The 16205-nt window shown below is 41.0% G+C and overlaps 2 protein-coding genes and 1 long non-coding RNA gene across 4 annotated transcripts in view; 2 read left to right on the top strand and 1 right to left on the bottom strand.

Annotated features, from left to right (window-relative positions):
- Positions 1-9740, top strand: part of LOC138950555 (dynactin subunit 6-like) — a 37165-nt gene extending 27425 nt beyond the window's left edge. For both annotated transcript variants that reach the window (XM_070322276.1, XM_070322275.1), the window contains exons 6-7: positions 5338-5480; positions 7808-9740. In XM_070322276.1, the coding sequence (XP_070178377.1) occupies positions 5338-5480; positions 7808-7900 (236 nt within the window). In that variant the 3' untranslated portion in view covers positions 7901-9740. The remainder of the gene's footprint in view (positions 1-5337; positions 5481-7807) is intronic.
- The window catches only part of LOC138950564 (uncharacterized), a 478836-nt gene that overhangs the window by 119665 nt on the left and 342966 nt on the right, over positions 1-16205 (bottom strand). The window lies entirely within an intron of this gene.
- LOC138950553 (uncharacterized) overlaps positions 13722-16205 on the top strand; it is a 204190-nt gene continuing 201706 nt past the window's right edge. Inside the window, exon 1 of the mRNA XM_070322271.1 lies at positions 13722-13833. The gene's annotated coding sequence lies outside the window, so the exon portion shown is untranslated. The remainder of the gene's footprint in view (positions 13834-16205) is intronic.

Genomic DNA, 16205 nt, shown 5'->3' with positions numbered 1-16205 from the left:
TGACAAAACAAGAATGGCAGGTTGTTGGAATGTTTAATTATTGACAAAACAAGAATGGTAGGTTATTGGAATGTTTAATTATTGACAAAACAAGAATGGCAGGTTATTGGAACGTTTAATTATTGACAAGACAAGAAAGGTATGTTGTTGGAACGTTTAATTATTGACAAGACAAGAAAGGTATGTTGTTGGAACGTTTAATTATTGACAAAACAAGAATGGTAGGTTATTGGAATGTTTAATTATTGACAAAACAAGAATGGTATTTTATTGGAATGTTTAATTATTGACAAACACGTGGGGGAATTCGGGGGCTGTGATTGGATGGTCTCTTCCGATCATCAAAGCATAATGCTACGGAAGTCGGCCATTTTTCTCAATATCCAAAAGCATATTGTCAATAACAAAGACGCATGGTTCCGGTTTTACCCACCTGTACCACACGATGTTTCACTGATCGACAACGGGGCGGGGATGTAGCTCAGTCGGTAGCGCGCTGGATTTGTATCCAGTTGGCCGCTGTCAGCGTGAGTTCGTCCCCACGTTCGGCGAGAGATTTATTTCTCAGAGTCAACTTTGTGTGCAGACTCTCCTCGGTGTCCGAACACCCCCGTGTGTACACGCAAGCACAAGACCAAGTGCGCACGAAAAAGATCCTGAAATCCATGTCAGAGTTCGGTGGGTTATGGAAACACGAAAATACCCAGCATGCTTCCTCCGAAAGCGGCGTATGGCTGCCTAAATGGCGGGGTAAAAACGGTCATACACGTAAAAGCCGTGGGAGTTTCAGCCCATGAACGAACAAACAAACTGATCGACAACAGCATACACTGACAACTTGAAATTTTCAGCTTTACAAATGTCGATAGCATACCCTTTTCTGCTAACTTCCCGATGAAACAGGACTAAACCTATTATTTTCTGTCCCTAAACACCACAAAATGCCCAAAGTCGAAAGATGTAGTACAAACAGGGAAGTACAACGGAACAGCCGTTTTTGTGTGCTTAGTTCACAGTTGCCGACTGACACAAATTTTCGCATTCGGCTTTTTTTTTTTATCTCGTAACTCCACACTAAATACCCCACTTCCCCTGTTCTCTTTTCCTCCCCTTGTTGCATCCTAGTTCTTCAGTTGTTTCTATCTAGTTTTCCGTTGATGTTGTGTTTTGGTCTTCTTCATAAGTAGTCTTGTTCAAAATTAAAAAAAACTCAAAACTTCTTTTTGTTGTATGCAAATGAACTTATAAAAAGTTGTTTAACAGCTGTGTTGTCAAATCGAGGTTTTTTTCCAAAGTCAGTGTGGCGCCTGCGCAAAACTAATGCGCAAAAGAAACGGCATCTGCTATCAAAACCTGAGATCAACGCATAAACGCAAAAACTGTCATTTTGTAAGTTTGTAACAACAAATAAAGGTCAGAACAGCTATATAATCGCTATTGTATTTTCAGCGTAGCAATAGGGTCCGATATTTAGACTCGAACGATGTTTCACTGATGTTTCACTTCTAAATATCGGACCCTATTGCTACGCTGAAACACAATAGCTGTTTATGTTACACATTTGTTTTTAATTTATCATCGTTTCGCTCTCACCATGAGAGCATCAAAAATTTATTTTAGACTTCGCCTCTTGTTATTACGAAGTAATTGTGCAGATTTATGTTAAAAATCAATATATAATGCTTTGAGGACATTGATGAGAAAAGGTCACACGAAATTACATGTAAAATACAATTAAATTACAGTCAGAGAATTTAGTCTATACCCTCATATGTCATATCTACAGAAACAAAATTTAAGATCAAATATTGTCTTATTGTAATCATTCTTTTGTTTGGCTATTTGCATTTTTTTACTAAAGATTGCCTGCAACCGTACACAACTGAGTTCCCTCCCTTACACTACAAATATTTTCGGTGAGCTTGGTAAGAGTTCCCTCCCTTCACAAACAAAGGCTCTCAATTCTATGTGTCGGACAGTTTTTGCCTCTTCTATTGAGGCAGTCATACTCTGCTTTCTAATGGTAATTTTTGTGATAATTTGATGAGATTACGATAAACAAGTCTACAAACGCACACACTTCACTGTTATCTGCTGATTAAAACATCTCACCATTCAGTATGAGTGACTGACTGCCCTACACCTCATGATCACACGTTTGTGAAAACAATGAAGCCTTTAAAAGCACCATGCTGTGCAGTCCCTGTATGATTATATGGACAAATATAACCGTATGCCAATTCAACTCTTTAACCCGGACGATAAACACGGCCTCGACCATGTCTCGTTTTTCACAAAAGCAATCTACAACTCTGACATATCCTGTTGTTTTTAAAACTAAATCGCTATTGTTATTACTAGGCCCTTGTCATGGCTAAAAACTGACAAACCAGGTGCTACCACGACACCACCGATGAGGCCTTACCCCCCCATCCATACCCAGCCAAGGGTTATAAAATGGCAGTCCACCACTTTTAAGTAAAACAAACCTTCTTACTTAATAAATACCCCTTTCAAAATCCAACCCTTTTACCCTAAAAGTACTTTTAGATGTCCGTGATATATGTACTCGGTGCCTCGCCGAGCTTATAAGTTATTCCTGGCTGACAGGCACCCATGCCAGCTGCGCCATTGGCTGGCGGCCGGGGCGTAGGCGGAGTGCCTGGCTTGCCAGTAAATGTAGATACACATTATATTTGTGTGTATGAATGTTCGTTGTGTCACTGTGGCATGGCCTTTTAAAATGTAAATATAACAAGACGTGCATACTGTATATACTGGTTCTTATTTTCTCTCTGTATAAAAAAGACTGCTTTACCCAGAACTGGCATAGTAAGCTGGAAGACAGTGAGAGGTATGACACATACAAATTGTTTAAACCTGACTTTGGAAGAGAAAGGTACCTTGACCAAATAGACAATCCATATATTCAAAAAGTGTTCACAAAACTCAGACTTGGGGTTTCACCCTTGATGTGCAACAAACAGAGATACTCTGCAAACGGTTCCCATGTTTGCCCACTTTGCAGGATACCCTCACGAAAACGAGCACCACTTTCTTTTTAAGTGCCCAGTATACTCGGATATAAGAGAAACTTACTTGGGAAATGTCTTTGAAATTGGTCGACTCGAAAACTCGTTAATGCAGATACTACTAACACAAAACAAAAGTAGGTTGTGGGCACTCTCCCGGTATACATTTTATGCATTCAGGCATCGACAGCAACTGCTAGGCTAAAATGAATGTGTGTAAATGATTTCCGATCGATATGTTTCAACCCTTAGCACTGTATATGCACTTGTTCTTACTTGTCTCTGAGAGAGAAAACATTGAAATGGAAACTCTACTCCCCCTCTGTACAAACACAACAGTGTGGTTTACAACACAGGAGCTTGTATCCAATCGCCGGTCGATCATTATTTACAGTCCACTACTACGACATACTACTACTATATACTAGTAAGAAAGAAAGAGAGAAAGAGGGAGGGAGAGAGAGGGTGTGTGTGTGTGTGTGTGTGTGTGTGTGTGTGTGTGTGTGTGTGAATGTCTGAAGAGTACTCGGGTCCAGCGCGAGCGTTTTTTATGCACCGTTTTTGAGTCACTTGAGAAAATGTGACTCTATGTAATCGGTCAGTGTTAGTCTGTCCGGCCGGCCAGCCGTAGACACCACCTTAACGTTGGACTTTTCTCGGAAACTATCAAAGCGATCGGGCTCATATTTTGTTTAGTCGTGACCTCCAATGACCTCTACACTTTAACGATGGTTTCGTTGACCTTTGACCTTTTTCAAGGTCACAGGTCAGCGTCAAAGGAAAAATTAGACATTTTATATCTTTGACAAAGTTCATCGGATGTGATTGAAACTTTGTAGGATTATTCTTTACATCAAAGTATTTACATCTGTAGCCTTTTACGAACGTTATCTCCCGCAGTGGGGCACTGCGGTTATGAAATTAAAGGTCCCTCCTGTTTTTGGAACCGCAGGAGCTTTCTAGTTTGCTGTTAGGTAGATTTTTGGTTCCTCTTTCCTGTCATGCTCTCTTTTTCTTCATGAATTCTTTTCTTTTTTCTGCCTTCTTGCTCATTCACCTGTATTTTTTCCAAAAATCTCTTCTCTTGCCGCTTGTCTTGCGATTCATGTATAGTTTAATCTGTTAGTGTTCTGATGTAAGTCCAGCAGTAGATAGGTTAAGCCTATTTTAACATACTGGAAACTGGTAATCTTCCAGTAGGTATTAATTTAGTTTTACTAAAGCCTGCTGGGACACAAGTAATGGGTTAGTGCATTTGTAAACAGGAATCGCTTGACAAGTGGCCCCCTTCATCCCCCCTTCCTCGTCCTGATATGGCTCTGCGTAGTCGGCTGGACGTTAAGCAACAAATAAACAAACAAACAAACGAACGTTATCAGAAAAACAAGGGAGATAACTAGCCTTTTCTGTTCGGCAACACACAACTTAACGTTGGGCTTTTCTCGGAAACTATAAAAGTGACCGGGCTCAAATTTTATGTGAACGTGACTCATTGTGTTGTGAATAGCAATTTCTTCCTGTCCATCTGATGCCTCATATAATATTCAGAACTGCGAAAGTGACTCGATCGAGCGTTTGCTCTTCTTGTTATTGGAATGTTTAATTATTGACAAAACAAAATGTTAAATTGTTTGGTCTACTTGAAAGTCCACTGGGTCGAGGTGCTGTTGGTCTACTTGAAAGTCCACTGGGTCGAGGTGCTGTTGGTCTACTTGAAAGTCCACTGGGTCGAGGTGCTGTTGGTCTACTTGAAAGTCCACTGGGTCGAGGTGCTGTTGGTCTACTTGAAAGTCCACTGGGTCGAGGTGCTGTTGGTCTACTTGAAAGTCCACTGGGTCGAGGTGCTGTAAATGTAACGTTTTGTTTTCTCGCTAAATAAACGTTCCAATAACCTACCATTCTTACCCCCCGCGGGTTAGGGGGAAGAATTTACCCGATGCTCCCCAGCATGTCGTAAGAGGCGACTAACGGATTCTGTTTCTTGTATAGAATATAGTCAATTTTTGTAAAGATTTTAGTCGAGCAGTTATGTAAGAAATGTTAAGTCCTTTGTACTGGAAACTTGCATTCTCCCAGTAAGGTCATATATTGTACCACGTTGCAGGCCCCTGGAGCAAATTTTTGATTAGTGCTTTTGTGAACAAGAAACAATTGACAAGTGGCTCTATCCCATCTCACCCCTTTCCCCGTCGCGATATAACCTTCGTGGTTGAAAACGACGTTAAACACCAAATAAAGAAAGAACTACCATTCTTGGTTTTTGTTTTTTTATCAAGAAGGAAATAATTTTGTCGCTGCGTTTCAGCCTTCGTCGGCCCCCAGGTGGAGCTCACGTCAGGATGCATCATCGGGGCGGCGTGTCATGTGACCACCGGAGAGAAACTGCCGGAAAACACCGTGATCTACGGAGCCAAGTGCCACCGGAGGATCCAGCGAGAAAGGCCGCCTGTGAGTCACTTAGATTTAATTCACAATTTGATTTTTATTTAATTGGTTAAAACACATTTTAGTCTGTGAGTGAACATTTTTATTAAGGTTGGGTATACATGTTGCGAAGGGGTAATAAATTCTGACTTCAAAACCCACTTTCCTTTTCTGTTTTGGCTTGTATGTGCGAGATATTTATGTTTAAGTGGAAAAAAAATGTAATTTGGGTTGGGTATGTGCCACAAGGGCAATCACGTCCGGCTTCAAAAAACACTTTCCTTTTATCAAATAACCAAAGGGAAGTAATCGCTCTTAATGCATACGACATGTGTAATAGAGTAAGCGAGAGTTGTACGGAACCTTTTCTCCTGGCACCTGAGAGAATAACAAGCATTGAAAGGAACAAGCGACTTTCATCCTCTCGTGCCAGGAGAAAAGGTTCCGAACAACTCTCGCTTACTCTATTACACATGTCGTATGCATTAAGAGCGATTACTTCCCTTTGGTTATGTGATATCTTAACATCGCTCTGCCTCATTCTGTTTGAAATATTGACTTTCCTTTTATTTAAAAAAAAAATTATTGTGGAGTAAAAAGTTTAATTAGGGTTGGGTATAAATTCTGGCTTCAAAACCACTTTCCTTTTTGGCTTGTAGTTTTATGTGCGAGATATTTATTGTTGAGTGAAAAATGTAGGTAGGGTTGGGTATGTTGCACAGGGGTATTTAATTCACGTGGGGCTTTGCAAAATAAATTTCTGTTTACATTCTTGCTTGTCTGTGAGAGGGATTTATTTTCCCGGGAGTTAAAATTCCATGCATACAGTACTTTTTGTCAGTGTTCAGCCATCCAAGTATGCGTATGTATGGGATGGGGTGGGGGATGTTGTCAGAGATATAGCACTGTAGTGTCCATAATACAGTGGAACCCCCCTTTTAAGACCTCCAAAAATCTCATAAAACCAGATTTTAACAAGTCGCGTAAGGCGAAATTACTACATTTAGTTAAGCTGTGGAACTCACAGAATGAAACTGAACGCACTGCATTTTCTCACAATGACCGTAGTCCGCTGCTTGTGCATAACGGAGTGAAACTGACGAGCCTGTTCAGCGCGGTAGTGGTTTCGCTGTGCTGCATAGCACACTTTTCTGTACCTCTCTTCGTTTTAACTTTCTGAGCGTGTTTTTAATCCAAACATCATATCTATATGTTTTTGGAATCAGGAACCAACAAGGAATCAGATGAAATTGTTTTTAAATCGATTTCGGAAATTTAATTCTGATCATAATTTTTATATTTTTAATTTTCAGAGCTTGTTTTTAATCCAAATATAACATATTTATATGTTTTTGGAATCAGGAAATGATGTAGAATAAGATGAACGTAAATTTGGATCGGTTTATGTAAAAAAACCATTATTACAATTTTCAGATTTTTAATGACCAAAGTCATTAATTAATTTTTAAGCCACCAAGCTGAAATGCAATACCGAAGTCCGGCCTTCATTGAAGATTGCTTGGCCGAATTTCAATCAATTTGATTGAAAAATGAGGGTGTGACAGTGCCGCCTCAACTTTTAGAAAAAGCCGGATATGACGTCATCAAAAGTATTTATCGAAAAAAAGAAAAAAAACGTCTGGGGATATCATTCCCAGGAACTCTAATGTCAAATTTCATAAAGATCGGTTCAGTAGTTTGGTCTGAATCGCTCTACACACATGCACTGTAGACACACACACACACACGCACTGTAGACACACACACACACGCACACACACACACACACACACACACGCACACACACACACACACACCACGACCCTCGTCTCGATTCCCCCTCTATGTTAAAACATTTTGTCAAAACTTGACTAAATGTAAAAAGAAGGGAGTCTTAAAATGGGGGTAAATTTGCAAAGGGTATGAACAGAAAGTCTGAGAGAATATGGTCTGAAAAGGGAGGGAGTCTGAAATTGGGGGGGGGGGGGGGGGGGTCTTAAAAGGTGAGGTCCACTGTATGTCAACTTAAGCCGCGAAAGAAATTATTTCTAGTGAACCGTTAGTGTCTATCAAGTATAAATTGTAACATTTGTTCTGAGTAAAACGCAACAACAACGCACTTTCTTTGTTGTCATGCATCAGAACCCAGTCTAGAGACAAAGTGCTTGCTGCCGCGCGAGCCAAGAAAATGTTCCCTCTTTATCTATGCTACGCTGGCCAAAAAAAAACCTCCACGCTGAGGTGTTTCCAGACACATTGTACGTAGGGTGAACCAAGAAATTATGCGTCTCAAAAGTAGATGTAGATTGGTCAGCTAATTAATGAATGTTTAATGTGGTAATGTGTTTCAGGCCCAGAATCTGCAGATAGACTTCCTGACCAAGATTCTGCCAAACTACCATTACCTGAAAAAGGTGTCCAAGGCACAGTCACCTCCAAAATAGTTGTAGAGATCTTTGGACTTTAGGTAGACAACAAGGCACTGGGACATTTCATAATAACTTTCAATGGTTTTGGATTTTGCTATCGACTTCCTGAGGATGAAGATTGCCGAATGCATCACTGCGAGCAATACCTGGTACAAAATGTCCAGTGCGCAGGCAGTCTCCTCCAAAATAGTGTAGAGATCTTTGGACTTTAGATAGACAACAAGACAAAGAGACAAACGATAACTTTCACTGGTGATGGATTTTCCTGTCAACGTCCTGAGGATGAAAATGTCAAGTGCGCAGTCCCCTCCTAAGTAGTAGAGATCATTCATTTCATTCAAGCGCAGAATTTATTATCTCATCTCTTGGAAATGTTGGTAGCTTTCTCTCTGTTGAAAGCTAGCGGCAACAACAGTCAAGGAAGCTACCAAGATGTGTGTGTTTTCGGGTGTAATCGGCCACCGGCACTTCCAGCAGAATGAGAACATTATTGCTATGCCAAGCTAAAGATTGCTTCGGTTAAACAAATAATCACAAGCATGCAACAGTTCCCTCTTTTCAGTGAGTCCTGGTACTCAGTTTTGCTTCCCACTCTGTGTAGCAATCACAAAATGGGTCATAAATATTGTCTACACTGACAAGTGGCACTGCAGATAGTATTCTCTCTAATGGGTATTTTATGTTCCTGCATATATATGAAATTTCATCAAAAATGTATATTCTTGTGCAAGATTGCATGAATGCGGATATAGGAATACATTTTTAGAAAATGCTACACTTAAAACACCATTTGCTGTGCTGAAAATTCCAATAAAACATTGCTACACTTGAGGCTTTACAAGGGTTGGCAGGTCTGGGTTAGTGCGATGACACTGGCTTTGGACATGGATACCGTCCCAGATTCATCACATAAAGCTGAACATGCATGTCTACCTCGGCCTGGATTGGAACCTGAGACCCTTGAATCACGGTCCAGTGCTCTACCAGCTGAGCCACCCTTGCGTAGGTTACATAGTTTAACAAGGGAAAGGAACATTGGACAATGATTTTCATTGGTGTTGGATTTTTCTGTCAACTTCCTAAAAACTGAAATTGCAGAATGAATCGCTACTGAGGTTTTTGAATCTTTAGATATGTTGCTGCTTATTTGTTTCTGTTTTGTGAGATGTTCAGTCGCTGTTCTAAAAAAAGTTTCGCCCTACATAGGAAATGAATCGTTAGCCTATCGTTTGAGCGGTTTTGAAATTGTCGCTGACAGTGCAGGAGTTGCTTGTAAGTGGTATTGTAGGCCTATTCTTGTTTGTTGTTTTTGCTTCAGTTTTCTATTCATCTTTTTGTGTTTATGAAATGATTGAATGCAGCTTTGCCTGTTGTGGACCTCTGTGCTGACAGTCATTTTTCTTGAGTGTGTTGTTTTATGCAACTTAGAAGAGAGAGAAAGAGTGTGTGTGTGTCTGTGTGTTCTTTAAAGATGTATCATTGTGCAATATTCTCAGATATGATGCAACAGTGAGTGAAAATAAGAAGGAAAGAGAGAATACGTGTGTGTGTGTGTGTGTGTGTGTGTGTTTGTGTGTGTGTGTGTGAGAGAGAGAGAGAGAGAGAGAGAGAGAGAGAGAGAGAGAGAGAGAGAGAGAGAGAGAGAGAGAGAGAGAACACGTATGTGCATGCATTGCTCATGTGTGTGACAGAGTGTGTGTTCACTAAAGAGAGGAAGAGTGAATGTCTCGATGTGTGATAAGCAAATTTATTGTGGTACATGTTCAACATTAGCGAGAATATCCCACTTTGTTTCAGTTGCATTCTTGCTTAATTTTCCATTGTTATTTTGGTGAATAAACTCTCTGTGAATGCATTGCTTTGTGTGGTAAAATCGTCTGCGTGTGTCACAAACATTAACTTTAGACATAGACATAGACATAGACCACTTTGTTATCATAACGAGGAGAAACTCAGGTGTGATGTATACAGCATTACAATAAACAACATAAAACGTAAGAACATAAATCAAATATGGAGGCGCAAATAGTCTGGTAATAGTCGAGATTAGGACGACAATATCAAAACAAATCTCTCTCTCTCTCTCTCTCTCTCTCTCTCTCTCTCTCTCTCTCTCTCTCTCTCTCTCTCTCTCTCTCTCTCTCTCACACACACAGAGCCAATATAATGACACTTTATTGTTGATCAGAATTATACATTCAATTGGTAATTTTTTCTTAGCCTTTCAAGTTACGTAACCAAGTGTTACAGCATTTCTCCAACCAGCTGGAATCACTGGAGTCACCTAAACTGTCTTCATGTAGGAAGGGTTACACTTATTTTTCTTAACTAGCGTGAGAGACCCGGCTTCGCCCGGGCTCTTCTGTCTGTCTATGGCTGTCTGTGTGCGTCTCTCAAACACACACACACACACACACACACACACACACGCAGGTAATAAAACATTCTGAGTTCGGTTCAAAAGTGTATGTTTAAAAAGAAAATTTATTAAGTGATGTAAAGAGAAGCATTTATACGCAGACATTCACACGCACATACCGTGGCTGACACCGGCGCATGGAGACGTACAAATACACATTCACACACAGTCATCGTGGCTGAGATGCCTGGCCGCAGGTACACACTTATTAGAAAGAATCCACAATTTGTACGTAAGAGTTTAAAACGCTTAAATGCATGCATTGACAGTCAAAATACATATTCAAAATCTATAGATGGATAAAAATAGAACCAATTAATTTAACACATGTATACACAGATATTCACACACAGACACCGTGACTGACACCCATGGAGACGTACAAATACTCATTGACACACACTCACCGTGGCTGAGATGCATGGACGCAGCCGGTACACAGTCATTAGAAAGAATCCACAAATTATACATAAGAGTTAAACGGAGCAGTTTTGTACACGAGAGCAAGAGACTTTCTCGACAGTACAGGGAAGTCCTCCCACAGAACACTCTACCTCTGACAAGAAGAAGAGGAAACCCCCAAGGCAACAGAGAAACCAGGCATCCAGTGTTCCACATGTTACCTCAGGAGAAGATCAGAATGACACAGCTCGACAGGCACTCACCTTAGCCCTGATCGACGAACAGTACCCAAAAGAGGCGTGGATCCATGTATACACCGATGGATCAGCAACTAACCGGCGGCCGTGCTCAATGGAGGTGCAGGCATTCTCATCCAGTTCCCTGGGGGACATACAGCTACATCCAGCGTTGCCACTGGCAAACACTGCACAAACTATAAAGCAGAAGCAGAAGCTCTCATGCAGGCCGCCTCCTTGGTTCAGGACTCCGCAGACCCTTGCTACCAAGTTGTCTTCTTCTCGGACGCCCTTTCAGTCCTTCAGGCCCTAGAGAACGACAAACTCCCACAGCTGGCCAAAGCATTACAGATGGTCAGACAAACCAGAAGAGTTGTCCTCCAGTGGATACCAGCACACTGTGGGATACCAGGAAATGAAAGGGCAGATGAGCTGGCGAAAGAAGGAGCCGTGGAAGACCAACCTGAAAACAGTGTCAGCTTTAGTGAGCAGAAGACAATCATCAAGGCATTGATGAGGCCAAGGACAAACAGAGATGACTACCACACAATGTCCAGAGAGCAGCAAGTCAACCTCATCAGGCTGCGTACTGGCCACAACAGGCTCAATGCTCACATGAACCGAAAGTTCAAGCTGGCGCCATCACCAACCTGTGCCTGCGGTCAAGAAGACCAAACAGCGGAACACATCTTACAGCGATGTCCCTTACTAGATGAGGAACGAAAAGAAGTGTGGCCGTCACCAACTCCCTTGCAGACCAAACCATACGGCAGTCGACAGGAGTTGGAGAAAACGACAACATTTATCACCAGTGCTGGACTGATTGTGTAACCTCTGCGAACGCCAAGAAGAAGAAGAAGAAGATACATAAGAGTTAAAAGTGGCAGAAATGCATGTATTCTCAGTCAAAATACAAATTTAAACTACATACATGCATATGGATAAGAATACAACCGATTAATTTAACACATTAATACGCAGATATTCACACACACACACACACCGTGACTGACACGCATGGAGACATACAAATATACATTCAATCACACACACTCACCGTGGCTGAGATGCATGGACAGGGATACACACTCATTAGAAAGAATCCAGAAATTAAACGTAAGAGCTAGCCGGTCAGAACCGTATAGAAACTCTTTTTTTGTCAGGACGCCGGCTGAATGGAACTGCATACAAGACTCTGTGGTACGTTCAGCAACTGCCAACACATTTACATCAGGTGTTGGCAGGGCCCCACCACCATCGGCGCACCGCCAGGTGTTTTTATCCTGCTTTTGAACACTGCCCAAACTCCAGCAGTTGACACCTCCAACCTGGAAGGGCATGCAGAAAGTTTTTAAACTCCGTCACGCTGCGCTCTCTCGCCCATGGCGACGACAGCCATTATTGGCTACTGCAATGTACTACATCCAGATCCAGATCCAGATCCAGAGAGGGAGAGAGAGAGAGTGTGTGTATGCCGTGTGTGTGTGTTCGTGCGTGCTTGCGTGTGTGTGTGTGTCACGTGTATGTGTGTGTGTGTGTGTGGTCGCCAAAGGTCAGAGACGGGAGGGGGTAGGAAGACTGTGTGTGTGTGTGTGTGTGTGTGTGTGTGTGTGTGTTTTTCTCTCTCTGTCTGTCTGTCTGTCTGTCTGTCTCTCTGTCTGTCTTGTCACATATTGATATTTTAGGACAGAGAGAGCTAGTGTGTGCGTGTGTGAATTCTCAGAGACATATACAGAAAGCGCGATTGTTGTTTTGAATGATCATAGTGGGGCTCGTATGTTGCAGACGCACTCATAAATCATTCACATCTTGCAACAAACATCATACTTTGTGGTATTGTTCCTTATAATTATTTAAGGGATTTCAGATACAGAGCCACTTCAGAAATCGGTTTTTTTGTCTTTGATAGGGAATAAAAGGCTGCATTTACAGCAGACGAAATTCGTACCAAAAGCGCTCAGCAGTAAATATTCCCAACTCAGCAAATGTAAAATTCAATGGTTTACCATGCACCAGAAGTTGTCTGCTGATAACACATGCATGACATAAATACTCTTATGGGTATTTTTGTGTTCTGGTATTTAATTTGATCGTTTTTAGAATTTTATATATCCGCAGCATGAAAATTCAAGATGGCGGCCTCCGCAACATTGCGTGTTTTGATTTGAGCGAAAACAACGTTTCTGAAGGTAAGTTTTCAAGAATACGCATCCATTCACCAATGTCACATCATTTTACTGTTTAATTCTCCCCTGGGGTCTGTTATTCATCGGGTGAAGCGCTGAAATGCAGAGTAATCTTGCAATAGCTCATCAAGCTGGATTGTGATGCTGATAGATCTAGATCTATCTGTTGATTACAAGTAAGGAAATCATGATCGCCACGCTGGTGATTTTAAACAGATTAAACGAACTTTGAATAAAAGGCGAGGAGAAAGAGATTGTTCATGGTATGATAAATGATTAGTCCTGCCTACGTTAAGGACTTCCATAAGGTGGGGAGGGGTAGAGTCAAAAACTGAGTGAGGGTAGGCCAGATAGTAGGATGACCAGCTGGAGATAAAAACACTCCACTCCCCATGTCTTTACAGTGTTGTGATCAAACTTTCAAAGACGGTAGGTAACAGACAAAAGCATACAGTGTATGCTAATCAAATGAGATAAGTGGTTTTGAAAAATGAAGAGGTACCGCTCTTTGAGTTTTACAATTTTGGTTTGTTGCTTGTTTCTCATCCTTTTGCTAATTTTAAGTTGACCGTGCATTGGTGTGAATTTTATTTTTACAGGATATATACAAGAGTTACACCACATGCCGGTTCCTGGGAACAAGCGTTCTGCATTTATTCCGGTGCCACAGAAGGGAGCCGATTTCACTAGTACTACTGTATCAAGGTTTGTTACCTAATACATCTTAACAGTAAGATTTTTTTATTTGTATTAATTGGAACATGTTTGCACATCATTTGTAAGCGACCTCTGTGAATTTGATGGGTTTAACGTACGAACCCTCACTATGGTCAACATTCTGTTAGCGACTGTTTGAAGCGAATAAATGTAGCGGTCAGAAAGATTCCAGAATCAGTTGGGTCACTGGAAACTGTGTTTGTTTGTTTTTTAACCTGAAACAGTAAGAATTATACGAATTCATGAAATACAATTTTCTTTCATTTTGGTCTGTTGTGTGAAGACTTGCTAACCCGGCTTTGACCGACTCTCTGAGATAGTAAACATTATTCAAATACATTCAAATAAAAATGTCACTTTTCATCTTTTGTGTGAAGGGTACCACAGGCTGATTTCCTGCACCATGGATGTAGAGGAGGCCAGACAGTCTGCTTCTCATTCCAGCTGTGTTGCGTTTTTTTCTGCTCGTGAAGTGTATCGCCACATTGCCAAAGCCATTGGCCAAGAGAAGTCACCCTGTCTGCCCATTTTGCATAGCCTTACAGGCTGTGACACTATGTCGTTCTTCAATGGTATTGGGGAATCAGAAGGCTTGGGAAGTATGGCAAGCATTTGAAGACGTCACTCAAACTTTCTTCAGGTTGTCTGCTCCTCTTTGTAAGCTGAGTACCACTGACAGGGCAGCACAAGAGCTTTTTGGTGTACATTTGTAGGACAAAACCAGCAACGTACTGGGTGTAAACAGTGCTAGACGGTACCTCTTCAGTAAAAAGAGCTGCCAAATTGACCATAATCCCCTTACAAGTGAGGTGCTGCTGCAGGACATGAGATTGAGAAGAGCCATCTACCTATTAGACTTCCAAACTCTGTGGGCTGACAGTTCAAGGCTGGAAAGTGGGAGTCATTCTGGACGAGCTTTCAAGAGGTATCCAGCGTGTGCCGAGAACTCATGAGGTGTGCCTGCAAGAAGAGCTGTACAACAAAACGCTGCAAATGCTGCTAAGAAGGACTGCAGAGCACAGCTCTCTGCAAATGTGCTTGCATGCCTGTGAAAACTGTCAGCATCTAAACTGTGCAAAAATATTATTGCACCCATTTTCATACCCCAACTCAAACTTTTATTCCTGTGTCATTTTATTCAAACTGTCTATGCCATTAAAGGCTCGCATCTTCGCTATCTGGCACATTTTTTTTTAACATCATCATTTACGCCGTCAAAATAAGGATACCCTTGACGTGACAAAGAGATGTGACAAAAACTTCGGGTACCTTTTAAAAAGCCGACGATAATTCCTGAGGCACAACTGGGTCACTGTTGTATACGAAGAGAAAGTCAACTTGATTATCCATCCAGAACAGGTTGTTTTATTTCGCCATCTTGCATATTTCTAGTGTTGTGCCATTGTACCTACTGATGTATGTGTCGATCTCACGGATGAGATGTTTATGTGTCAAATTTGAGGGATACCCAAGTCAACTAAAATCCATGTATTTTAGCAATGACCAAGTGGGTTGCGTTGAAACTTTCAGGAATGTGAGTCTGTTTCAAGTACTGCCAAAGTTTCTTTTGAGTATAGACACTTGCCGGAATGTGCTAGTTGTGTAAACACATGAGAACAAACAACGTTTTCGAAATACAGCGATTATGAATTTTAGTCAACTTTTGAGTTGATACATTACATTTTTATCAGTTTTATTTTGGGGGTACCCTTATTTGGGCGGCGGTCAAATAACCCATGTAAAGGCCACCTTTTATCTTAAAAGTGTTCCAGTTAGCCAAGTTGAGTGCCCTCAATAGCATACATTGAATATAACAGCACAGGAATGAATGTTTTCGTTTTGGTATGAAAATTGGTGCAATATATTTATTTTTGCACAGTTTAGGTAATCCACAAATTCTTCAACCCTGCCACCCACACCGTCCAATCATTCTCTGCACCAACAATGCATGTATTGTTTTGTTTAAAAATGTGTTTGTGTTAGTTTCTATTGCAAGAGAATGTCTTGTAGCATCAAAAATGCCTAAATACCCTTTTATTGGCGGCCATTTTGAAAATTGTAAAAAAACTACTGATTTCTTAATTTTTTCACGGTGGCTCTGTATCAGGTTTTGTTAAGCAAAAGCAAATGTCCATTTACGCCAAATTTGCTGTTAATCACATGAAGTGAAATATGCCTAACATACCCAACCGTTTACACTGGCGGCCATTTTGAAAAATTGTTTAAAAACTACCCATTTTTTATTTTTCGCGATGGCTCTGTATCAGGTTTTGTTAAGCACATAAAACTCTTCATATTTGCTTAATTTGGTGTTTGTTGCATGATTTGAATGATTTTGCAACATAGGAGCCCCACTATCA

This window comes from Littorina saxatilis, linkage group LG16, assembly GCF_037325665.1.
Source record: "Littorina saxatilis isolate snail1 linkage group LG16, US_GU_Lsax_2.0, whole genome shotgun sequence".
NCBI lineage: Eukaryota > Metazoa > Mollusca > Gastropoda > Littorinimorpha > Littorinidae > Littorina > Littorina saxatilis.
Note: the sequence above shows the minus strand (reverse complement) of the source record. Positions and strands in the feature narration are given on the sequence as shown.